The sequence below is a fragment of the Gigantopelta aegis genome, chromosome 2 (assembly GCF_016097555.1).
Source record: "Gigantopelta aegis isolate Gae_Host chromosome 2, Gae_host_genome, whole genome shotgun sequence".
In the NCBI taxonomy this organism is placed as follows: domain Eukaryota; kingdom Metazoa; phylum Mollusca; class Gastropoda; order Neomphalida; family Peltospiridae; genus Gigantopelta; species Gigantopelta aegis.
Genome location: NC_054700.1, coordinates 26,586,962 through 26,612,914, shown reverse-complemented (window position 1 = coordinate 26,612,914; position 25,953 = coordinate 26,586,962). Strand labels below are relative to the sequence as shown.

The 25,953-nt window shown below is 35.2% G+C and overlaps 1 protein-coding gene across 2 annotated transcripts in view; it reads right to left on the bottom strand.

The window, feature by feature from the left end:
* Positions 1–17,853, bottom strand: part of LOC121383271 (N-alpha-acetyltransferase 35, NatC auxiliary subunit-like) — a 45,552-nt gene extending 27,699 nt beyond the window's left edge. For both annotated transcript variants that reach the window (XM_041513190.1, XM_041513198.1), the window contains exons 1-9: positions 17,797–17,853; positions 13,399–13,515; positions 11,553–11,667; positions 10,554–10,628; positions 8,645–8,812; positions 6,436–6,546; positions 3,097–3,147; positions 2,035–2,118; positions 148–265 (exon numbers count right to left, since the gene is read on the bottom strand). In XM_041513190.1, the coding sequence (XP_041369124.1) occupies positions 148–265; positions 2,035–2,118; positions 3,097–3,147; positions 6,436–6,546; positions 8,645–8,812; positions 10,554–10,628; positions 11,553–11,667; positions 13,399–13,514 (838 nt within the window). In that variant the 5' untranslated portion in view covers position 13,515; positions 17,797–17,853. The remainder of the gene's footprint in view (positions 1–147; positions 266–2,034; positions 2,119–3,096; positions 3,148–6,435; positions 6,547–8,644; positions 8,813–10,553; positions 10,629–11,552; positions 11,668–13,398; positions 13,516–17,796) is intronic.
* Positions 17,854–25,953: the final 8,100 nt, after the last annotated feature.

Here is a 25,953-nt window from a genome sequence, read left to right as displayed (position 1 = left end):
TCTGGACTAATGGGATGTTTCATCAATTATCAACTTATTTTCATTATCCATGATCCACCGTAAAACCCAAAATAACATGTGGAATTTGTTTAGGATCTCTACCGTGAAAGCTTAATGAAATACGAAGAATGTTATTTTGAAACTCACCATTTTTCGTCGCTTCCCTCACAGCAGGTTTTATTCCAAGATGACTGGACGACACTAACTGAGGCAAAAGTTCCGACAGCTGAGACAGCAATTTTTGAGCCTGTGATATTCCCTCACACTGCCAAATACAAACACACTGACGTTTAGATTGTGCACAAGCATTTAACAGTAAACTTTAGTTCATAGGCATACGGGCTCCTGAATCTGGATAACAACATTTTATTTATATATTAAGTATTACTACCAAACACGCTTACAAACTAATCATAACTAATTTTGAGGGTAGAATGACGGAAATACATGGTAAAAAGGTCTCAGGTTAGCACATTTTGCCCGAATATCTGTATAACTTTTGCCCGAATTTGAGGATTTGCTCCAGCACTAGGGGGGCAGTTGCCCCTCCCTTGCCCCTGCCTCGTATGGTTATGCTTTAGTTTGGTTAACGACTCCACTAGAGCAGACCGAGTAGTTAACCATCAGCTATTGGAAATAAAATATTGATAATTCTTATATACGGTATTTATATTTTCTCACTTAATTTAAAATGCTGTAGTGGAAACTATTTATTAAAATGCTTGTGAAGAAATGCAAAAGAACCATCTACTAGGGCTTTTGATATACCAGTCTTGGTGCACTGGTTAGAACGAGAAATAGCCCAATTGGCCCACCCACTGGAGGTCAACCCTAGACAGACTTCATGAGATAGATAGATAGATATTCTTTATTTCCTCCATAAAATGAAGATTATTAAATAGTTTACAAATACAATAACAAATAGACAGGACATAATACAGCATCAAAATAAATAAATGTAAAAATACAAAAACGGTTACTAATCAATACTAAATGACTTCATATAACTTTACTATTAGTGTTAAAGAAGAATGTTCCACTTTCGTAGTGTATAGCTAACCAGTAGCATTACACTTTTTCCACATATCGTAATCTAGTGACAATTGTCAATCTACAGGCAAACTGCCAAGTAAAAATGACAAAAACAAATCTTCATCTTCCCATAACTTCACAAATAATTCAACATTAAGCAAGTCACATACCTTGTTAAACAGAACATCTCTTTCTTTAAGTTTATTTTGACAAGACATAAACACATGTTTAACTATATCATGAGCTACTGTGCCACATAAACATTATTTTGACTGCAATGGAGTTGAACCAACATGAATGAGTCTAGCGATATCACGAAAGTTGTGTGGTTTTTCTAAAGCAAGAGTCCATAGTCTATGTTCAGAACCAGACCTAATTGTACAATAGCGTGAGAGAGACAGTCTAGATTAGTTTGTCTTTTATAACTACACCACTAAAGCACATTGATGAATTAATCATCAGCTATTGGATGTCAAACATTTTGTAATTCTGACACGTAGTCATCGGAGGAAACTCGATATATTTTTCCTAATGCAGCAAAGGGATCTTTTATATGCACTTCCCCACAGACAGGAAAGCACATACCACGGCCTTTGACTTGTTGTGGTGCACTGGTTGGAATGAGCAAAAACCCAGTCAATTGAATGGATCCATGGAGGTGGTTTGACCCTGCGATGCAAGCACCTCAGGCAAGAGCTCAACAGACTGAGCTAAATCCCTCCCCCAGTTTGAGGTAACATGTATCAGGTAAATAATATCATGATACCTACAGTAGCTGAAGATGCCAAATACCAAACATAGCTAATTAAAAACAGACATACAAATACACATAACCAACTTAAACAGTGTCTATTGACTATAAAGTGCTTATATTTCTTCACACTACAAAACAAAAACAGTAAGACTTCACATTATAAAATAATTACATCATGAAAAGTGATGAAAGATAAAACAATTGCATACTAATAGAGTACACGGTTGCAGAATGAAATACGAACATACCTTTTCTTTGTTAAAAGCCAACAGCATTGAGTGAAAGAGTCGGTAAAATCGGATGCGGGAATGTAAAGCCAATGCCACTTCATGCTGTAAAGTATAATACATTCATTCATTTTTGTTAATTCATCGACCGCTTATGTTCATACGGTATAAAGTTACTTACAGACCTATGTTTTCACTGAACAATTTCAGGTTATGGTGGTGGTTTTGTTTTTGTTTGTTTTATTGGGGGAGGGGGTTGAAGATGCATTATTCCCAGTGTTCATATAAACTGTCTCATTTGTCTCGTCATATATGTTAGCCAGTTTTAAAAACTGTTATGAAAACTAAAAAAAACCCACAAATTGCCTCTTTTTAACTTCACATGCTGTATTTCTTAATCAGCTGTAGGGAACTTTTCCACAGACAGGACTGAAGATAGCACAGCTTTCAATATCCCAAACATGGGGCACTCAATGGGATGAAAAAGAAAAGCAATGGGTCCACGAATGGGTTCTAACCTGCAACCAAAGGACCGTATGCTAGTGCTCCACTGAGATCCCATCCCATATATGTATTTTATGAAGAGATAGTACTAAACCAAATAACTTCCAGCTGGGTCAAAGTTCAAGGTGCACCCAACTGTTGATAGACCAGTTAATACAAGTCATGTGATTGGTGATAAATGTGAGTGTGCTGGTTGTAAAACAAAAATAGTTTCATCTGGGCAAAAAATCTATGCAATTTCATTTCATCTAGTACCTCTGTATCAAGTAGCCTTGTGCTTGAAACATGTATGGGGTATCAGTCAAAAAAAGTACCAAAATTTTGTGCCATACTAGGGTAGTCATAGACACTACTTGTAATCTCTGAAATGAACAGCTTGACCTCCAAATTGTTCCGATTCACACTAAAGGTGAGGGGTGATACTATTTATATCTGTGGTGTATATGTCGATTGATACGCTGCAGGTAGGAGTTTTAGCCAAATATGTTACTATTGTCGTCTATGGGATTTGATTTGGTGGTATGCACCCTGAAAAGGCTGTATGGCAAAAGACCTTGACCTGAAAGGAATATCTCATACCTCGTGTTCAGTGCTGTCATTGCGGTTCTCACCAGGTTTACTTCTCGTTGTCTGAAAACAGAAACAAGAGGTTAGCGGAGATACGACACTCTCTCCATTAAAAAAACCCTCACAGACATTATTCTAGTGTCGGGAATTAATTAGAATGTTATCATCAGTCATCCGTTATAATTGGTCGGCACCAACCGATCAACTTTCAGTTAGTATTATGTAAGAAGGATTTGAATTATAAGTACCATGAACCTAGTCTTCTTCAACATACAGATGGCTAATTTTATATTTAATAACTACTTAATACCAGTTTTCTTTACATACACATACATGTACATAAAAACAAACCCAAACACCAGCATATTTACATCAATGCTATAATCTAAACTGGAGGAACAATTACAGTTATCCTTTTCGTGTCTGTGCTCGAATGACGTCGTGGATTGAGCCTTACCGGTATGTCATGAAGCGGTGTTACTTCATTTACGCTATGGCACACTATTATGATCTAATTTCTTTATAGCTCATAAATAGAGTGAAATTATGTATCTAAAGTTGTAGGTTTTTTTCTTAAACTACAGTATGAAAAGCAAACAAATTAGAGTTCGTAAATAATTTATAATTTCATTGTGTATATTTCATAGTGGGGATGATTTCTAGGTTTGATCTGTTTTACATTGAAACTGTCAATTTTACCGACCAAGGGATTGTTAAGTAGGCCTACTATATCTAAAATAAAGTTTCCTAAACCCACAGATCATTAGTTGGGTCATATTTTAGTTCACTTATTGTATAAAAGTTACATGACGTTAACTAGTATAAAAGCGAAATTGTCTAAACCGAAAAGACCTCCGTTGCTATTTTTTGTGGTAAATTCTTCATTTGTAACAGGAGTACATCAGATACATACGTCATGGTGTATGTACATTATACTATTGGGGGTGTTTACACAACAGACAGGGGCAGCTATAGTAGGTATAGTAATACTGGTGCACCATCACATTATTTATATAGCGGCACGTCGTCACATCACGAAAGGGTTAGTTTTCCCACACAATCGACTGTGGAGTTTTATAATTGATCATCACATCAGAGTTAAACCAATCAGTTTTCGATTATAACTGATGACGAGAACATCATTACATCACACACCTCTATTATTATTATGCAGAAATTCATACCATACAATATAACCATAAATAAAATGTGTTGAGTGTGTCATTAAATAAAACATTACTTTCTTTCTTTCATACAATACAAGAGTTATAACTCCACAACTAGTAAGGCATCAATCCCAGAATCTAGAATCTAACATTGCTACAGGTTTTCTAATAATAAATCACTGAATATTGCAAGAAAAAGTCAAACATTTGGTAATGCTGATATAGTCTTAAGGAGGAAAACAGCTAAAAAAAATTCAATAGTAGCTAGAGATCTTTTATATGCACCATTTCACAGACAGGATAGCACATACCAAGGCCTTTGATATACCAGTCGTGGTGGACTGGCTGGAAAGAGACATATCTCTATAGCCACCTGACAGGGATCGATCCTAGACCAACCATGTATGAGGCAAGTGCTTTACCACTGGGCTACGTCCTGCCCCACATATCAATGACTGACAAATGATAATTGTGTTCACCTATCACCCACACAAGTCTAGTCTGCATAACCTATTTTTTGTTCATACATTAAAGCTGGGACAAGTGACCCACATATCAATGACTGACAAATGATAATTGTGTTCACCTATCACCCACACAAGTCTAGTCTGCATAACCTATTTTTTTTTCATACATTAAAGCTGGGACAAGTGACCCACAAGGTCATCTGAGGTTATAGATGAAAATGGCATAAAATACAAAATCTGAAAAACTTTGCAGGGTCTTCAAACATAGGAGGCTGAGTTTAGAGTATTTCATCAATAACCACAGGGACAGTTTTAGGTAGCACTAAAAATTAAAATCTGGAATTTAAGCAACAGTCAATGAATTCTAAAATATGTGGTTTCTCAGTATCACTTATAGTCCTTCCCAGCAGTGAATGTCATTTTCTTACTATCTGCATCACAATCTATTTATTTCTAAACAAATTGTTTTTTTAAACTGCACACAAAAATAATGTTGTTTTTTGGTTATTTCCAAAACATTTTTACTTTTCTTTCTCCGTCAAATGAAACTGAAATTATTTACAAAAAAACAATGTTCATGTACATGTAGGTTGGGAAGCACTATAATTGAGATCATTTGCGCTTAAAAGAAGGTAAATAAAAAAATATTGAAACATGGATGTGATACACATCTAAAAATAAAAAGAAGAAAACTATATTCTATACACAAATAAAAGTTTAGAGTTTTTTTGCATTCCAGATCAAATTCTACCAGCCTCTGTGGCGTAGTGGTCGATAGCCAGTGGTAATACAGTCGCTCTATGATCGATCCCCGTCGATGGGCCCATTGAGCTATTGCCCCACAACTCGTGTAAGAAAGGCCATGGTATGTACTATCCTGTCTGTGGGATGCTGCATGTAAAAGACCGTTTGTTGCTAATTGGAAAGAGTAGCCCATTGCGTGGCTGCAGCGGGATTTCTCGCATTATATGTGTGTTTCAACCGGCCTCGGTGGCGTCGTGGTAGGCCATCGGTGTACAGGCTGGTAGGTACTGGGTTCGGATCCCAGTCGAAGCATGGGATTTTTAATCCAGATACCGACTCCAAGCCCTGAGTGAGGCTCAATGGGTAGGTGTAAACCACTTGCACCGACCAGTGATCCATAACTGGTTCAACAAAGGCCATGGTTTGTGCTATCCTGCCTGTGGGAAGTGCAAATAAAAGATCCCTTGCTGCTAATCAGAAAGAGTAGCCCATGTAGTGGCGACAGCGGGTTTCCTCTAAAAAATCTGTATGGTCCTTAACCATATGTCTGATGCCATATAACCGTAATAAAATGTGTTGATTGCATCGTTAAATAAAACATTTCTTTCTTTTTTTCCCAGATCAAATCCAAACTACTTTGTGAAAATCATTTTGCTCAACAAAAAAAAACGAAACCAGATAAAAAACTGAAAAATTGCATCACGAAGAGCGAGTTTTAACAACTCAACAGGTAAGTGTAAGATCACTACACCCTCTTCTATCTCACTAACCACTAACCCACTGTCCTGGACAGACAGCCGAGGTGTGTGCTCAGGACAGCGTGCTTGAACCCTAATTGGATATAAGCACAAAAATAATCTGAAATGAAATGAAATCATCATTTGATAAAAAACATTTTAAAATGTCTTATAAAACAACAGCCAGGGAAGAGTGGAAGCAGTGCCACATGTAAGCGAGCTAATAATAGATCTAACCTTGATCAGTCTGTTAAGGTCGTCTTCTATTTCCTTCATCATGCCACAACACCTCGCATCAGACATGTCGGGGGCCATCTTGAAACCATAGGACAATGGCTGGAAGTCTTCCTGGTAAAATTAGTCAAATATACTTGATGTTATCAGTTAAATGTTCCTGATGATATTAGTTAAATATTTCTGATATTAGCTAAATATTCCTCATAAGATTAGTCAAATATACCTGATGATATTGGTTTAATGTTTCTGATAACATTAGCTAAATATTCCTGATAAGATTAGTCAAATATACCTCATGATATTGGTTTAATGTTTCTGATAACATTAGCTAAATATTCCTGATAAGATTAGTCAAATATACCTCATGATATTGGTTTAATGTTTCTGATAACATTAGCTAAATATTCCTGATAAGATTAGTCAAATATACCTCATGATATTGGTTAATGTTTCTGATAATATTAGTCAAATATTTCTGATATTAGCTAAATATTCCTGATAAGATTAGTCAAATATACCTCATGATATTGGTTTAATGTTTCTGATAATATTAGTTAAATATCTATGATAATAATATTTAAAATAGCAAAGTTATAGTTTGTTTTGTTTAACATTTGGTACTGTTGACATTTAGTCATAGACACAAAACCCGTTAAATGTTTTCATAAATTACGTAATCAGGATAACTTATAAAATGTTGACATTTCCTAACACTACAACAGTTACTTCACACAATCAAAACTATAACTTTAATTTTGTCTAATTATTTTTCATGGCAAAATTCAAGTACTTTTACAGAACAACATAAATAAAGGTTGTTTTCCAATAACATTCAAGACCAACTACGATCTGATTTATTGAGGGGCATCGAAGGCAAGAGCGAATGAAGGGTACGGAAATACATTGCTGTTGGTAGGAGTGAAATTGAGAGGCAGTGCTCTACAAAGCAAGTTCAAATTTACCCTGGCCAGTAAAGTATAATATTTTAGTCGCCAGCCACTTACATTTAGTAGCCAGCTAATATATACTTGTAATTAATTTGATTCATCTGCCAATTTACGGAACATTACTAATGTCGTAATTGTTATTAGGAATGCATTCGAATGAACTCGTGAAGAGGTGATTCCTAGTTGTTAAATAGTAATTACAAGTTACTGTTTGTGTCCAGTTCCACTAAAACAGTGAACGACTATTAACTATCATTATTACATTCCGTACCCAATAATTGTATTAAATTAATTTAAGCGAATTACTATTTTAATGGCACTGCTAAGATATGCATTTAAATTGCAGTACTCATTAAAAGTTAAATAAAAGCATTGTGATAATATCTACCAGGCTTCAACGTGTTACTAGTAGTTACCAATCGGCTAACTTGCTTTTAGTTTAAATAATATTTATCGTCACATACTGTCTTGTAAAGCCATAAATACTGTTTTGTAAATAGTCGTATCTTTAAAGCTGTCTAAAGTCGAGTCATGAAATTAGAAACAAGTTTTCATCCTCCACTGGTAAACATGACTTTCGACATGATTAAAACGACATTCACGACTGGAGAAGTCGTTATCGTGGAGGGACCCATTATCACGATAAGCACGAGACGATTGGAGTGCAGCATAACACATATACAAGTCGACATTTAAAATAATTAACGTTTGAGTTTCAAACAGACAAGTAAAGACATACAGTGGCTCAACAATCCCATTTTAATCCATAAATAAAACCTGGCTCTAAAGGGGACTGAACTAGGGCCGAATTATTTCCAAACGCTTTATATTCAAGTTAAGGGAGATAACATCATAACGAAGTATTACCTCCCCCTTAACGTCACCGTGTTTACTCTTGAATACTGGAAAATTGTTATTCATAGTCCGATTAACATGTCTCAAACAAACTACAGATAAAAAACATGTTTTATGGAAGATAAATTGCTACTAGTCCACAGTGTTTTTTGATGTCCAGTTTTGTTTACAGATTAAAGTAAGATTATTGGACAGTCGCCAACCGGCGAATGTGATTTAATTTTTTAGATGCCAGGGATGTTTTTAGTCGCCATGGCGAGTATTTTACTCGCTTTGTAGAGCACTGAGAGGGTTCACAGCAAATGCTGTAGGACTGTTGTCTAATTTGAACAAACCCCAGACTAATAGAGGAATCAAAATTGCATATCCTAAGAAAGAAAACTACCAAGTTGACTACTTTGACAAACCTCTTCGAAAACACCAGCTCTGTTGATTTTGTCTCGTATGAGGTCAACGATGCGCAGACTACAGATGGAGAAAGCTTTTAGATATCGGTCCTCTATGAGGTGTGGGTTGTGTAGATATAGGTTGGTAAACACAGTCTGAGCAAGGGAGTGGCCCTCAAGCCATGTCACCTGCAACAATAACATAGTTTCACAGAAAAAACAGCATTCCATAAAAATACAGTTACAGAATGGATATTTCATAAAATAATTGTTTCATAATGTTCAAAAAAAAATAAAAAAATAAACAAAACAAAAACCCCCAGATAATAAGTAATAACGAGTCATTATTTTTCAATAAAACACTACATGCATATTCCATAAAATACTGTTTTATAACAAAACAAAAACCCCAGATAATAAGTAATAACGAGTCATTATTTTTCAATAAAGCACTACATGCATATTCCATAAAATACTGTTATAACAAAACAATACAACAGCCAATAATGCAAAATAACTGTTTAATAATTTTCAAAGTCTAAATATATTAACCATTTCCAGTTTGAATTGATTCCTAATTTTCCTCAAGAAGGTACAGTGCATACATCATACCTCTAAAGTTTGTTTATTATTGATTATTTGGTTGAAGATAATTGTAATAAGCAATACACTGTGTCACGGGGATCCTATAATACCCGTAACTGAATAAAACATGATTATCCAAATATCTCTCCTAACTGTATATTTATTAGATCTCTCTGTAACGGACAGGCTACTACGCGAGTGGCCCAGCTCTAGGAGTAATCAGAGATAAGATCTTATATAAATATATATATATGTAGCACGTTTAATTCACTAGAAAACACAACAAAACACAATACACTTTGGAATCTGTATTAACTAACGCTGACAAATGTACTTGCCGCAGTAGTTAATTAACAACAACAATATAATAACAACCCAGAGCTAAACACTTAATTAGTTAATCACTAGGTGTCTAGTTTACACAATATTCTAATCACTTCACCGTGATACAACACACACACACGTGTGATAACTGAGAAACGCTGCCAGGGGAACTTAATTAATAAAGGAATTACAACTCTATTCCTAACTGGTTCATTTTTAATTAACCCTTAAATACTCATTCAGTAACCTTGTAATACAGAATTAATACTGGTCCTCTAGGATGACCGGCTAAGCTTTATCTTACCAAATACTCGTATAAATATATTAGAACATTCCTACAATTTACTTCGTCAGATTACCGGAGACACTGTCTAAAGAATATTGGTATAATACAGTATTAAAATATTTAAAGTCACATCAATCACATGAAGGTTATACAACAGAGCAGAAATATATATTTACCAAGTCCGGTCTGAACTAATATAGTTCGTTCAGTTGGACCACGTTTGTTCCCCTGGATACTTCCAATGTTTCTCCTCGATATATTTAAAATCCTAGTTATTTATTATAAAAATCCCAGACTGGTCCGGAGACAGTACGCGGGACCGAATCTTATGATGTGTATTTTTCCACAGCGACCAAGACGGTATATTTTCTTACAAGCCTAGACTGATCGTCGCCATTTCGCTAGAGATACCATGGTCGCGCGGAGGTATTACGTAACCACTCTCCACATGGCCTCCACACCTGGTCTGGGTGTGTATTATGAGGCACGTTTGCGCGGAGGTATTACGTAACCAAGCTGCACACGACCCTCTAAAACAATTAACATCGCCACAGGCGAAAAGATAAGAGCATGTTCCGTCACACACTGTCTGCAAAACTAACACAGAAGCTGTGACAAATGAATGATAACATGTGTTTGTAATAACCAAGACTGTAAAATGATCTTTGAAGGGACGACAAACCTAACCAAGACTGTAAAATGATCTTTGAAAAGATGACAAACACAAAAACTTACTAAACAACACAACGTAGCATCAGTTATTCCGATTAGTTCAGGCACCGCAAGATCCTTAATCTTTATAGTTCCAGCCTTAATAAGGAATAAAACCAAAATTATTAGTCATGTTCATACATAGACAGAACCACATACACGTTATTTTGCCTTGTTATTTATTGCACGAGTTTATAGTGCATACAAATTATAATATTATACCACGAGACTGCGTAGCGATCAAGTGTTACATATCTTGCGAAGTATAATCGAGTGCAATAAATAACATGGCAAACCAACTGGTATGTGGTAGAACTATATTTATTACATACAACATTTCTATATTATGATGAACTATAGTTAGATTAAATACATGTAGGTATATACTAAAAAGACTTACAGGTTCATTTCTACCCATATTCATGTACAGACAGATTGTAGTTTTAATGCCCTTAATCAAGGGATGACAATGGAACAGCCCATAATCAAGGGAGGACAAATGACCAACCCTTAATCAAGGGATGACAATGGAACTGCCCTTACTCATAGGATGACAATGGAACAGCCCTTACTCATGGGATGACAATGGAACAGCCCTTAATCATGGGATGACAATGGAACAGCCCTTAATAAAGGGATAATAACTGGAACGGAGTATGTTCACATACTATATAAAGGTATACGTAATAGGAGTGACAGAAAATTTAAATGTTTTCCTTGTGGATTTTTCTAAATGTTTAAAACAATAACCTATAATTTTAGACATAGCCATTATTAGTTATCCCTCACAATAAAAGTTAGAGTTTGTTTTATTTAACAACACTACTAGAGCACATTGACTTACTAATCATCAGCTATTGGATTTCAAACATTTGGTAATTTTGACATATTATATAGTCTTAAGAGTTTAAAAACCTCATAATAAAACTGAAACTTTATTCTGACACTGCAACGGATATTGACCCCGTAGTCTCCATTTAGGTAAGTGCTGACTAAAGAAGAAAGTGCTGAACATGCCAATACCTCGATGCCCTGCTCCATAGTGAGGACCTTCCTCTTGATCTGGTTACACACCATGCCGGCATCCATCTTGGGATCCATCATCTCAATGGCCGACATGGCTTCAAACAGTCCAAACCTTGACACAAAGCAACAAACTCAACAACACTTAAAACTAGTAACACAAACATCAATACAAAATTAAACACAATGAATGGAAGTTATCCATGATTTGTTGTTCTAACTGCGAGAGCTAAAATAAGATTTTGTGACCACATTTGCCAAACATTTATAATAAAAAATACACATACATACAGGTGTATTCTGAATACGGCAGGCGAGACATCTCACCCAACATCACGCAAGTCGACATACTGTATACAGTGCATTTCACAATTCATATTTCCCGCTGTTTTGCATATGTCACTCACCGGATATAATAATAGCACTACAGGAAATAGATTAATTCAGAGTATGGCAGCTTTAGTTTTTTGTTTTTCAATGGAAAATACCTGCAAATTTTGAGTTGAAAAAGTGATTTTCGTTAAGTATTTTCGCTTGACAACAATTGCAAAAAGTCGCTGTCATTTTCAAGAATCGATAGCCGATTGCGATAGCTAATTTGATAATAAATTTGACCGTTTTACTGACAACAAAAATTCAATGTAATAGTTTGTTTCCCAAAAAATTCTGGTCAGAAAAACAGTTATTGGGAATAATGGACATAAATACTGGACATCTGGCCCATAAGTAAATGTTACTTTTTGCCTAATATTATCAACATTAACTGATCTAAAATATCATAAAAATTACAAATAAAATACACACGAAAATAATACTTACTGATTTAAATATAAACTTCATTTTATGTATTTATACAAATTTTAAGTGAAAATAAAAGTTATAAATTTGTACCCTCTCAATATATATTTTTGTTAAAAATTAATCCTGGCTAGTAGTCAGAAGGTTAAGGATTGTGTGTTATTTCTTTTATGTTCATCAGGGTATGAACAAAATAAAATTATCCACAGTTTATTGGCGAAGCTGTTCACGTGTAAGTTTGCGGATTATTGTTCATACCCATATGAACGTATGAGAAATAAAAGACAGTATTATAATTAAATTTGAACCATACTTACTAATAATAACACTAATACTAGTAATAGTAAGAGTTCATTTTTTTATTTTGAATTTTTAAAAATATTTAAGTATTGTCTCTGTTATTTCTTTTACGTTCATTAGGTATAAACAAAAAACATTATCTGCAAACTGTCTGAATCGGCGAAGCCATTCTCACATAACTTTGCGGATGACTTGTTTTTTCATACCCAGATGAACGTAAAAGAAATAACAGACAATACTTATAATTAAATTTGATACATACTTACTAATAATAATATTAAAAGTTCAAAACAAAAAAATGTTTGGTTAAAACAATAACACTAGAAGTAAGACAAATGACCACTATAAAATGACGTCATGAGGTATGACGTTCCCTGATGATGTACTTTAACTCCCGTTGCTATGGCTGGGCCAATGGGATGACGTTATACTGTGATGAATGTAACGGAAATTTAATTATTGTTTCTTAAACAACAATGCTCAACAAATCAAAGTATCAACATAAAGTGACGTCATCAGATTGGATGTCCTCTGACAACATAATTTTTACATTCATCGAGAAATTAACAAACTCGTGTTGCTACAGCTAGACCAATGCGATGACAATAAATGGTAATGAAAACTTAATTATTAAACAATGCAGCTTTGTCCTGCTTAAACTATGGACATTTAATTTTTTTTAATTAACAGACTAAACACATGGATGATGTTCAAGCTGGTGGTTCACATGATAAACACTAGAACGTACGAGGAATCATGAAGCAAGATGCCTAGCCCCAGCTGTGATGATGCATCAATGAATTCTTTGGTCACATCGGTCCAGTTGTATAAAGGCTTTTCACTTTTCTCGGTGCAATTTTCCATTCTGAAGCATTAGAAAAGAAATGGGTAAAAAAACAAGCAAGTGTTACAAATACAAAAACGAAAAAGGGCACTGAAAAATAAACTCTTTTTACAAATGACCTTGTTTTTCGTTATCAGCATTATAGTATCTTGTACACGTGTGTACATATTGTCTTCTAATTTAATGCCTCACTTACTTGCGAGAGGGATGTTGGCAATCTGGGAAGACAATATATTTTCTGTGTCACTGTGTGTAGCAGTTTTGGCTAGTGTTTCACACCTGTACAAGATAATACTTTTTTGTCTATCAATTAACAAGTTACATGTAGATATTGCCAATATATTTGTTGATGGGATATATTGCCCTGTAGGCTATTTGACCCACTGACATCACCGTTCCTGGTGATAATTCACTAACGAATACACTGAACAAACAGTGGCATAGCAGGGATAGGGTCAAAAATGAAAATGGGACAATGGTTTAGAATCAAAGATGACAAAATTAGGCTGCAAAGAAAATTACATAGAGTAGGTCATGCAGTTTTAAACAAAATAAAAAATGGTTAATTTATTTTAAAACTTCATTCACCTCTTCAGGTCGAGATAAATTTTCAATAAATAATCCTAATTAATATTAATAATAATAAAAAAATAAAGTAATAAAAAAAATTTTAAACATGTACATGTATACCAGTATATATACAGTCAAACTTCAATCACTCCACCTTCGATTTCTCAATCTGTAGCGACGGTCCAGGCCGAGTTGCTATACAAACTAGTAATAACGATCTTCGAAACATCAAAATTCGAAAACTCAATAAATTTGATCTCTCAATCTAATTCTTTGGTCCGGCCATAAAGATTTAATAGAGTATGCACCTCTAAAACTCGACACGTGTGGATTGATTAAACTGTTGTTGCCGATAGTATATTTCAAAGACGAATGCACTGTCAATCATGTTAATCAAGCGAAGCGCGCCTGTCTCGGGTGGTCTTGGCTGTCGAGAATAAAGGTGATAATTACAGAATAATAGATCGCCGACTAAGAGGAATGAAATGATACTGTGTTTGGTAGTCGGTGTTCGTCCGTGGTGGAAAGCCTCACTACGTAATACTTAATTACAGACACAGTCTGATTAACTTCAAAGAGCAATTGTAATAATTGTTAGCACTGTTTCTATTTATGTATCAGTTAATGTTTATCAATTACCAGTCATTTAGTTATGTTAAAAATTGATACATCACAGATCAAGCAATCTGGGAAAGGATCTGGTATAATGTGGGGTTTGCCAGATCAGTTTTACTTGTCATCAAGCAATTCTGCATAGGGCCCATAAATGGGAGTGAATGGCCAGACTGGATTAAAAAAAAAGTAGAGGCGTGAAGCGTAAATAATTCTGTGTAAAACAAATGTACTTACAGTGTTATTCGTCATTCAGTGTTTTATTTGTTAAGTTACGCTCCGCCATGTTTTGACATCTGTAAAATATGTTGACGTTACTTTCTGCTATTTATATATGCATGTATATGCCTTCTGTTTTCGGGGGGGGGGGGGGGGGGGGGGGGGGCGGCGTCGAAGATGCCAACAGATGGGGTGGCATGGGGTGAGGTGACCGATATATTAATTCACCTTTCAACTGGGGATGCATAGTTTTCAGAGTTCAGAGGTAGGCAGCGAAGTGCACACTTCTCATAATATTAAGCGAAATCAACTAGCTGCAATGCAGTTTCAAACTATATTAATTTCGAAAACTCAAACTCACTGAAACTCGAACTATTTCCTCATCCCCTTCGAAGTTTGACTGTGTGTGTGTGTGTGTGTGTGTGTGTATATATATATATATATATATATATATATATATATATATATATAACCCAACAACAGGTGAGCTGTTTTATTAGGTACTATAGGGGTTGGGTTCCCAGAAACATTGTTTTTAAGTCTTATATAAAGTTTGTTGTAACTGAAATTTGGGCTAGTGCTTTACTTTGGTGGGATAGTGGAATTTACAAACCCACTAGCCCTGTGGCTAGTGACTTTAAAAAAAATGTGTCATACCCTGTAATTGAACAGGAGATAATGTCAGTCTTTCATTTACAGGCATTCATTTTGGTTTGGGGCGGGACGTAGCCCAGTGGTAAAGCGTTCGCTTGATGCATGGTCAGTCTTGGATCGATCCCCGTCGGTGGAACCATTGTGCTATTTCTCATTCCAGCCAGTGCTCTACAACTGGTGTAACAAAGGCTGTGGTATGTACTATCCGGACTGTGGGATGGTGCATATAAAAGATCCCTTGCTGCTAATTGAAAAAGAGTAGCCCATGAAGTGGCGACAGTAGGTTTCCTCTCTATATATCTGTGTGGTCCTTAACCATGTCTGATGCCATATAACCATAAATAAAATGTGTTGAGTGCGTTGTTAAATAAAACATTTCCTTCCTTCCTTCAATTTGGTTAACTGATTAGTTTTAATATTATATTTTAATAAAGATTTCAAGATATCTGAAAAATATTAATACATACATTTTTTAAATGTGATTCCCAAATGTGGGATAATACTGTTCTGACCTTTTTGTTTTTATTTTCTTCAAAAGAATTGATCGCTTTGATATCGCCGGCTGATAAATGTAGTTTCATTTTTAGAACTGGTGGTGTAAATATTATTTGGCACCCAAAATAAATAATTATAATGCTAAACACTACAATTTCCGTTGTTTTTATAAGCGGTAACAAAATAAAACATTTCTAATATTTCATTAGGAATTATTGAATAAACAAATAACAGTGAATAAAAATAATCAGGTACAACAAATTAACAAAATATCAGACAGTGAATGGACACAAAAGGCAGAACAAACATTTAATTTGGCGAATAAATTTCTCGTAGGAATTGTTATTTTATTAGAAAATACCTGGGTTTTTGCCATTATTTAAGTTTAAATAGATGATTTGGCGAAATTTTCGGATCACCCAGAGCTAGCCCTGCATTTGCCACTAAAAAAGTGGTTTTCCAGCCAGACATTGCCGACACAATAAAAACAAAATAAATGTTTTTATTGGTCTTGAAAATAAAATAGAACTTTTCTTGTATACATGTATCAAACAGACAAATGGACATAATAACCAAGTTTTTATCAGTTTCCGCACTCGCCGAAGACAGTTTTCTTTGGTGTCGAGTTTGGAGACATACACAGATCGATGTTTTCAGTGTGTGTGTGTCAGGATAGAAACGGTTGATCGACAACTTAACTGTACAGATAATTAATTGACAAAGTTCTACTTATAAACAGAGAAGGCGTGGACACTGTAGTTTTAATGATTATACAAGAGAATATCAGCTTTGGAATGGTTGATTGAAGTCTGTGTCTAGGTCATGATCTGTGTAAAAAAGAATAAACTTTTTTTCATAAAGGATTAACTATTTGTTAATTGTTAATTTAGTAAGTCTTCAAATATTACCTTTTGGATATATGAATTTAAATGGTTGTGGTAAATAATTTTAATGTGCTAATTTGGGGGTAATTTATAAAAGTCACTGTAATAAAAATCATGGGCTAGACTTGTCTGATCATGGAGCAGCATGGCACTGATCTAGTAATTGTAAGTTCTTGTAGTGAAGTGGAGGGGGAGACAAGATGGCGCGTGCCACTCTTAAAGTATGCTAATTTGTCAATGAGTATGACAATTAGCAATCGACCACTGTCAAAGGAAAGTTATGAGGACCGTGCACCTAATTAGGACATCTTTGACCTATTAGAGGTGTGAATACCTGTATACTGTTAAGTTTCAAAAGTTGTTACAACCAAGTCAATTGTCACACCTGTATAGCCAATTGAAGTCAAGCGAAAATTCATTTAAGGTGCTTCCACGACATCCAGGCACTTACTTACACACCTAAGGCGTAGAAGCCATATTACAGATGGTTCTTACAAACGATGCAATGATCTTAATTATGAGAGTCAAAGGTGAAGTTGACTTTACCCTTGAGCATAAACAAGGCAAGTTCAGTGGCATAGGGTAACTAATTTGCTAAAATAATCTCTCAGATATATCAGACTACTACACCAAAATCTAATTTCTGACAGTGATGTACATCAAATAGAAAGTTTTTGAAATGATGATGAAGTCAGGAGTGGAGTGGCGGTTTACAATTGAATTCCAATTAGACTTGGCCCACAAGACCTCTGGCAACAGACCTCTCTTTTTGTGTCTAAACGACACACATGTCAATCATAAAGTAACTAACGTCAGAAAGCAGACGTCTCAAACAAAACATGTGCCTTAACCAAAGATCTAAGCAAACCTCTATGGAACAAGTTGAATTATCACACAAGTTTCTCAATGCAAGTCGCCATTGAACTGACTCGCACTTAAATATTTACTAAAATCTCATTGGTCTAAATATTCCTAGCGGAAATTATTGACCCAATTCGAGCGTATTACACGTGTGTACAATAACTATGCTGCGTAGGGGGATGGATATATAACATCATTCATAATGGAATAATCAAGAGGATATTTCATGTTTTTTGTAAAATATGATTTATATCTCATCGAGTGAAGTTTGCAATCATATGTCATGAGTCGCGCTTCTCGTGTGATATGACTGCGAACTTCACGAGACAAAAAAAAACATTTCTATTTATTTTTATTTGTTTTCTATTTATTATACTGTTTATAGGCTATAACTTTTGTCAATTTACCTTTATTTTTAAAATGCCAGCAGAAAAATAGTTCCTGCTCTCTTACAGTGAAGATAACTATTTCTACAGTGACGATAACACATTTTAGAGTGAAATAGTGGAATTTTAACTCTAAAATCTGTTATTTCACTGATATTGTAAGATATTTCACTAAATGTTATATAATAAATTGTTTTATTACAAAACATGGCTATGAGAGGCCATGTTAAAATTCCAAATACTAGTATAGGAAATTCAGAGAGATACAGAGAGAGAGGGGGTGGGTGGGTGGGGGAGAGCGAGAGATTGCGCCCGCGTGTTATGTAGCCTGTGTGTGTGCGTGCGTGCGTATGTATACGTATGCATGATTTTTCTAAGAAGCGGAATTGACAAATCCTTCCTGAACAAGATAAGGCTACTGGCCCGTGATCGGGGGGGGGGGGGGTTCGGGGAGATCGGACGACCCCCACCCCGCGGAAAAGAGAGTTCCGCTTCAAGAGAAAAAAAGAATGCGGAATATACCCATATAGAATCTAATTTCACAAAACACCGTAAGCCTAGTTTTGCACGTAAGCCACAAATCTACGACTAAACCACAATTCGTATTGCTTTTATAATACAACAATTATAGTTTGAAGTACACATAATTCATTTTTCTTTTGTCCTTAAAATGCTCCATCTTCCGTAATGATGTAGGCTAAGTTTGTGCGTGAAATAGCTGCCAAACACAGGTAAAATCGGTATTGTCGTCGCAAACGTAAACTTAGCTACGGGGTCAGATTTACGAAAGGTGTTTGTCCCATAACCACGTGTAACTATCTAAAACAGCCGTGTGTATTTTAGTAACCAAATTATGAAGCACGTTTATGTTACACGCGTATAATCAAGATCACTAAGTTACACACATGCGTTTAAAATGCATTGAAATACTTAAACGCACGAAAGGGTTGTTTAAGTCAAAGTAATGGACACTTCATTAAAAAAGAAACCGAACTGAACAGTGCTGATGGATGCATTACGAGTGTTCAAAATGCTCAGAAAGATGTCAAAGAGCATAGAAATTATGTCCAAAGACGAGCACATGAGTGTACAAGACAGGGGAAAGAGGTGGGCGGCGTGTGTGTTTGTGTGTGTGTGTGTGTGTGTGTGTGTGTGGGAGGGGGGGGGGGGGGTGGTCCCACCTCCCTAGCACTGGAGCAAATCGTCAAATTCGGGCAAAAATTACAGAGATATTCGGGCTAAATGTGGTAAAGTGAGGCGGTTTTACCATATATTTACATGAATCAACCCATAAATTAGTTGCAAGCCATGTAAGAATGCATAATGATTCTTTCGCAACCCTATATAGCCGTTTGGCAGCATAGGCGTAATAATTTAACTATGGGCTTCCATTTTGGTAGGGGGGCAGGCTGGCTTTTGCCCGAATTAAACGAAAATGCACGAATCTGGATAACAGTATATTTGTTCATATTATGATTACTTCCAAACAGCTATATAGGGTTGCAAACAATCACAACGCATTTTTACATGGATTACAACTAATTTTGAGTGTACATCTCGTATTTCTTACATTAGTAGAACGGGATCTTTCATATGCACCATCCGATAGACAGGATAGCACATAAAAGGCATTTGATATACCAGTGGTTGTGTGTGTGTGTGTGTGTGTGTGTGTGTGTGTGTGTGTGTGTGTGTGTGTGTGTGTGTGTGTGTGTGTGAGAGAGAGAGAGAGAGAGAGAGAGAGAGAGAGAGAGAGAGAGAGAGAGAGAGAGAGAGAGAGAGAGAGAGAGTGCGCGCTCGCGTGTGTATACTGAATTTGTTAACCTGAATTCAGAAGTTAAGAGGGCGATCACTCTATAAACAAAACGTAAATACAGTTTGTTCTGTCTGATCCCATTCCTTTTTAAAAGCAAAATCCGCATGATGGTTTTACAATCTGTATTTCTTGTTCTTTTTTTCTAATATGTTATGGTTTGCTTTTGGGGTTTATTATTGGAGGGTTGGAAGGGTAATCCGCTGGTTTTCAGTTGATGGTTTTTTTGCAAAACTAACTTTAGACATTAGAAACGGTGTTTCTAGGAATACACAACATTTTATTTCGTTGAAATAAGGAACATAAATCTCTGCTAATTATAACGCACGTACACAATACAACACGACATAATTCAATACAATAAAAAGAAATACTATCTTTATTGAGTAAATGTTGCCACATACATACATATATACATACATATAGAACCGGGATATCATCATGCGGGTTGATACACATACATACACGCATGCATCCATCTATCCATCCATCCAACCGAGGTAGGCTATAGCCCAGTGGTAGATAGCTCGCCTGATGCGTGGTCTGTCTAGGATCGATCCCTCTCGGTGAACCCACTGGACTATTTATCGTTCCACCCAGTGCGCCACGAGTGCTAGGCTATATCAAAGACCATGGTATATGCTATCCAGTCTGTGGGATGGTGCACACAAAATATCCCTTGCTACTAATGGAAAAATGTAGCGGGTTTCCTCTCTAAAACTCTAGCCGGTGATTAATATCTCAATGAATGTGTTCTAGTGGTGTCGTTAAACAAAACAAACTTTAAACCATCCATCGATCCATTTATACGTACGTACGTACCTACGTACCAACCCATCCACCAACCTACCTGCCTACATCCATCCATCCATACACACCTACACCCATACACATTCATCAATCAATGGTTGGAATAGGAAAACTCAATAGCTTCAGCAAGAGGATCGACCCTTCATTGTATTCCATTTCCAACGAACGGATTACAACCGAGCAAAAATCATACTCGTTTGGGAACACACAGTTTAAAAATATCCACATGCTTTTAAATGGTATAACCCGAGACCCACGACTGGTGTATGTGCCGTCCTTTCTGTGGGAAAATGCATATAAAAGAGCCTTTGCTGCTGATGGAAAAATGTGACAGGTTTCCTCTCAAGACTTCGTGTCAGAATTACCATTTGTTTGACATCCAATAGCCGATGATTAATTAATGTGCTTTAGAGGTGTCGTTAAACAAAAAACCAATTTGAACGATTTAAGCAAACGTAACGAAGTATATGGCATCTCTTAGCCCAAGATGTCCCAATTGGGACTTTTTCTGAGCGATGAGAAACCATACAATCGTTTCGTGGTCCAATGATAAGAAAAATGACGTCAAACAGGAGCATGTGACCCGAAATGATCATAAGGCAACCTGTGCGTATGAAGTGTGAATAGCACGTGCAAATGACAGAATACCTCCGGAATATCGAAGACAACGGTAATATAATAATTTTTGTGGAATTTTATGACCAGATTCCAAGTAAAAGCAATTCTGTATACATTTATTTGCTGCACAGGAACCTTTTTCCGCGAGTATATATATTCTTTACTATATAATATACAAATCATTACCACCCGGTGTTGGTGTATGGGAGTTCAAGTATCGATACAACGGTGCAGGTATCAAGAATCGTATCGTTCGCAGGTCGAGTCACGATTAATCGTTATATTCCTAATTAAGATACTGATATTCATCAAGAAATGTAATTAATTTGATTTAGTTTTATTTAGTTTGATCTATGTACAGGAATGCGTTGGTGTAATTCTCCAGCGGTTTTCCCTACATAAAAATCATCACAGGTTTTACATATTAAAGAGTAAATTATATTTTTTTATTTATCATTCAAATTTTTTTTAACTGTGAAAGTTTTTCCAGTTTTAACTGAAACTGATTTACCTTTTTTGGATAATTTTGCAAGTAGCACATCGGCTAGTTCTGTAAATTTAGATGTACATAATATTTACCGTCTACTAAAAGAGAGTCGCTGAATATTCTTAAGCAAACGGTCGGTACAAGAGACAAATATGAATTTATGGTTATTGAGTAACAAGATCCTGTTCAGTGTTTAAAGAACCTCACGGTGTAATGTAAATTATTTGTCGTTATGGAGTAAGACAGAAACTCTATACCGGATCAAGCTGGATTGTGACGGGTATACGCTGACACATCATTCCACAGTTCATTACAACACTACTCGATATGACGAAGTAAGTTCTGTTTCACTTATTTACGTGTAGTACTATATACTTTATTTATTTATTTATTTATTTATTTATTTATTCATTTATTTATTTCATTTTATATACTATAAATCTATTTATTTAACTATATATTTGTTTGTGTATTCACAAAGTATTTAATTTATTAATGTACTTATTTATTAATAATTAATATATTCTGTGTACACTTTTGTATATTTGTATGCGATTTATATATATTATTGTTTCCTTGTAACACATTTTACCAGTTTTGCATGTCACGACTATTATACGTTGTTTTCTTTTGTGGGCGAGACGTAGCCCAGTGGTAAAGCGGTCGGTTTGGGATCGATCCTCGTCGGTGAGCCCATTGGGCTATTTCTTGCTCCAGCCAGTGCACCACGACAGGTACATCAAAGGCTGTGGTATATGCTACCCTGTCTATGGGATGGTGCATATAAAAGATCCCTTGCTGCCAATCGAAAAGAGTAGCCTATAGAGTGGCGACAGCGGGTTTCCACCTTCAATACCTGTGGTCCTTAACCATATGTCTGACGCCATATAACCGTAAATAAAATGTGTTGAGTGCGTCGTTAAATAAAACATGTTCTTCCTTATTGTTTCCTTGTGACGTATTTTACCAGAAGTAAGCTGATGTTATTTTTTGTATGTGACTCATCTTTTCCAATAAAATTAAGAAAATAGGTCCTTATTTGTAAATATTCCCCCTCCTCCAATCATAGTAAATAACTACTATACACTGAGAATCCAGAATATGCCGATTTTCTTGATGTAAATTATGGACTAAATGATTTTGCATGTCAGCTGAAGTTAAAGGGACATACGCTAGTTTCAACCCGTGAAAATTAACACTAAGTTTCGTTAATCTACAAACCTGTAACATATTTGGATACAGTTACAATTGAGTGAAACATGAGTCTGTGAAATGGTGAAATACCCTCTAAAAGTAGACTAAAACTCGACTCCATAACTGTTACTTTTCAGACGCACGTACGTTTTAAAAAATATGAGAGATGCATTTTGTGATATTAAAAACACGAGGATGACCAAAAACACTTCGAATGTACGGAAATGGATAATCTAAAGGATAACATCTAAGTAAAGTATGATTTCAGTTATCAAAAACGGTTATAATAGTAAAAAATATGCGTTAGTGTTTAAAAACTAGGGTATGTCCCTTTAATAATAAAAAGAAAATCATTAAACTAATTCATCCTTCTGCTTTCATTTGAAAATAAATAAATAAAAATATTAAATATTAAATATGAACATAGTGAATTATATATATATAATATATATATATATATATATATATATATATATATATAATATTAAGTAGGTAAATACTATGGAATGCTTAATGGTTGTGCTAATATTAATAACTGCAGGTAGATAGTCGATCGTAACTATTAAATTACATATGAAATTCTGTCCGTTACACTATGTCCGTCTGACAATGACACTGGACTCACTGTTCCGATTTGTTTGTGAGTCAGACAGTAGAAACGTTATCGTTAGGCGAGGAAGTGAATTGATGTATCGTTAGTTTCATTAATTACTGCATAGGTCGTAGTTAATAATGCAGTTAGCGATACAGAAAATCACAACTAGTCATTTAGTCAAATTAATGTACACTTCCATTTGTACACAATGATATATACACAAACATATGCATATTACTTGCAAATATCAAAACTTTATTAAGGTGTCGTTTTAACGAGTCAGTCATATTGTACTCTTTTTTTCTGTAAAAGAAGGAGATTGCACACACTCTGACAAACAATAATAGTAATAGAAAACTTTATTAACGTCAAAAAGAAAAGAAAAAGTAGACAACTACTCCACAATTCAGTAGTAACAAAGGGCCTTTGTTGTAAGCGACTGGAGCATAACGCGCCTGAAATAATTTAGTGGCTAATTGGGGCCGCTTAGCGCTATGCAAATCAAGGGCAGATAAGTATGTTTCTAATAGAGGCTATATGTTCTGGTACAATATTTAAGCCACACCTGCCTTTAGAATACATTATAATAGTGAACTAAGTTTCAAATATATGCATGTGATGGAATACTTTACGGTATACTATTGCTGGCTGTTTCGTAATATAAAATACACTGCCACTGAACCAATAACAAAACAATATTTCCATGGCAAGGTATCACGCTTGGTGAGTGAGTGATTTGTAAACCTAAGTGAGTGGTCGGTGTTTGATAACACGGCTTGTGTATAAAGGTGACTCGGTAAAAACAGTCCTGTGTTAATTTCAAGCTTATCTAACCCACAAATATATTAAACGAAAATACCACAGTAAACTATACGTACGGTAGACCACAACGTGGATTTAAACCAACTACTTAAAACCGCAAAATGTATTTCAAATGTATTTTTCGAAAGATGTAATTACTAATTATGCATTAATTAGACAAAACGAAATTGAAAATGTAAAGCAATTTATAAATGAATCGTTTCTCAATTTTATTCCGCCTAAATATATAAAACTGTTTCTACATTGGCACAATCAAGGTTTAAAACAAATAAAATGCCTACTTACTGCAAATGTTGAAGTTAAACGATTTAATTTGGTATAACAACAATTCAATCTAAATGGTAATTATTTATTTTATTTTAGACTAATTAATTATATTCCAAAATATTGGCTTTGTAGAATAAAAGGTCATAGATTAAATATGGAAATAGTTAAAAGTGATCCATTAATAAAAGGTCATAGATTAAATATGGAAATAACTGAAAGTGATCCATTAATAAAAGGTCATAGATTAAATATGGAAATAGCTGAAAGTGATCCATCAACAAAAAACATTTGGGTGTCGATAAACCTTTTCTTTGTTCTTTTTCCCCCCTTCCTCCCTCCCCCCCCCCCCTTCCAATGCAAGTTCGTTTCACCTATCATTCTTGACCCTCAGATTATTTAAAAATGCGTATTTAGGTATGTATGTATATGTATATGAATACGGTTGTGCAGTATATAACAACAAATGTAATTAATATAACTCCTATACATATCACATATTGTTTATATGCATAATATGGAATATAAAACCTTTACCTTACCGTTATACAGGTACACATAATCATGCTATAATTTTATTATTAGGGGGTTGGGGGGGGGGGGTGTCATCTGATACCCTCATCCGCTGTGGCTAAAATATTGTTTTAAAGTTCAATATATTAGGCTATACAAGTGTCCAGGGAAATTATATTTGTTTAAATTATTCGTTATGCTTTTATATTCGCGCGTATATATATATATACATGCTTTATTATTTACGTTTTAATGATTACTACACTTCCACCAACTTTGATATGAATCTACAATCTTTAAATGAGGTTGTACTATTCGACATACTGGTTTTGCTTTCACAAAATGTACTAAAAAGGTAATAAATACTGAAACTGCACCCAGATGTAATGCCTTTACATGCTATTATTGTGCGAGTTTCACTCCATTAATTGCGGACCGATCACGTGATTCTAAACATGGCCGCGCACACTACTTTGACGTCACTGGCCAATAAACACGTCTATATTGCAATGCGTATTACAATACGGGTTTGTTATATTGCAAAATATCGCAATACGATTTTCACTACATTGTTACGATTTTGACCATATGATTTTGTTGTTGTTTTTTTGTTTTTTTTGTGTGGAAAATAAGTAGAATTCTGCGGGTTTTGTAAAATGTTT